We start from the raw sequence: 1,058 nt of genomic DNA, 5'->3' as shown, positions 1-1,058 counted from the left end.
AGTGGTCTAATGGGCACCAGCACCGATGGTGATGCGTTGAATTCTCAACTTTATCCAAACCTGAACCTGGAATTGACAAGCAACACGTCCTTTATCACTCCGCAACCCGTACAATATTCACAGACAAGCACCAACGACGCTTATTCATCGATCAATGTGCCCAATGAGGGAACAAGTAAAGAAATTTCACAAAACCTTGATTGGATTACCGAAGCAGAGTCCAATACGCACAACATCAACTTCGGTATGCCCGTTGAACAGTCATTCCTACCACCCGCCAGTGTTCCTTCAACAGCTTCAGTATCCACGCCGCCGTTCATCATATCCACTCCACCCACAGATGAGAATCCAAGTGTCCAATACCCAAATTTCAACTTCAACCAACAACAGGTTGTTGGAGATCAATCAAACTTCCTACAGCCCAACTTTCAAGGCTCACAATTCGAGCAGCTGCGGCAGCTGAGTAATACTGGTTCGCTGAGTGACCTATCCAGTGTTGACGGTGGCTCGCCATATCTTAGCGCGTATTCTGGCTCAAACTATGGAGGTGATGATGTCCATTCAAATGTGCTGCTGGAAGACCTTAACGGCGACTCAACAGAGCAAAACCCACAGATAGACTTCTTAAGCTTGCAGTTGGATTCGTTGAGTCAGAACGGTGTGTTACCAGTTACGCCTGTGACCATATCCGTCGACGAGGCACCTGAAGATGTTGCTGAGAGAACACCATCTCTTTTCTCGTCGAATGCATCATCTCGCAACAACTCGCCTAACCACTCCCGTAGTGGGTCGATGCACTCTACGACTATTAAATCTGGTCATTTTTCCGATTTACTTTCACCAGATATGGGCGAAAGCTACAACAATAGCCACGGTGGATCCAACAGCAGTGACAACGGGAGTGTTAGCGGAGAGAATGAGCTGTTGAGACCAGATTCACATCAGGAAATGCGAGCAGGACGTCAACGTCGGCACTCAACATCACGTTCCAACTCACGGTCAGTTTCAAGGGAACGTTCACCTTCGGTTAACCGTGAAAAGATGTTGGAGTTAGCATC

At 47.5% G+C, this 1,058-nt stretch overlaps 1 protein-coding gene across 1 annotated transcript; it reads left to right on the top strand.

Moving 5' to 3' along the window:
- CYBJADRAFT_93512 (uncharacterized protein) lies at positions 1 to 1,058 on the top strand (the record flags this gene model as incomplete). The annotated part of the gene is made up of 1 exon (XM_020218021.1): positions 1 to 1,058. A coding segment is annotated over exon 1 (1,049 nt), but the record flags the coding sequence as incomplete, so codon positions are not given.

The sequence above is a fragment of the Cyberlindnera jadinii genome, assembly GCF_001661405.1.
Source record: "Cyberlindnera jadinii NRRL Y-1542 unplaced genomic scaffold CYBJAscaffold_75, whole genome shotgun sequence".
NCBI lineage: Eukaryota > Fungi > Ascomycota > Saccharomycetes > Phaffomycetales > Wickerhamomycetaceae > Williopsis > Williopsis jadinii.
The sequence above is the reverse complement of the archived record's forward strand: the minus strand, read 5'-3'. Positions and strand labels throughout refer to the sequence as shown.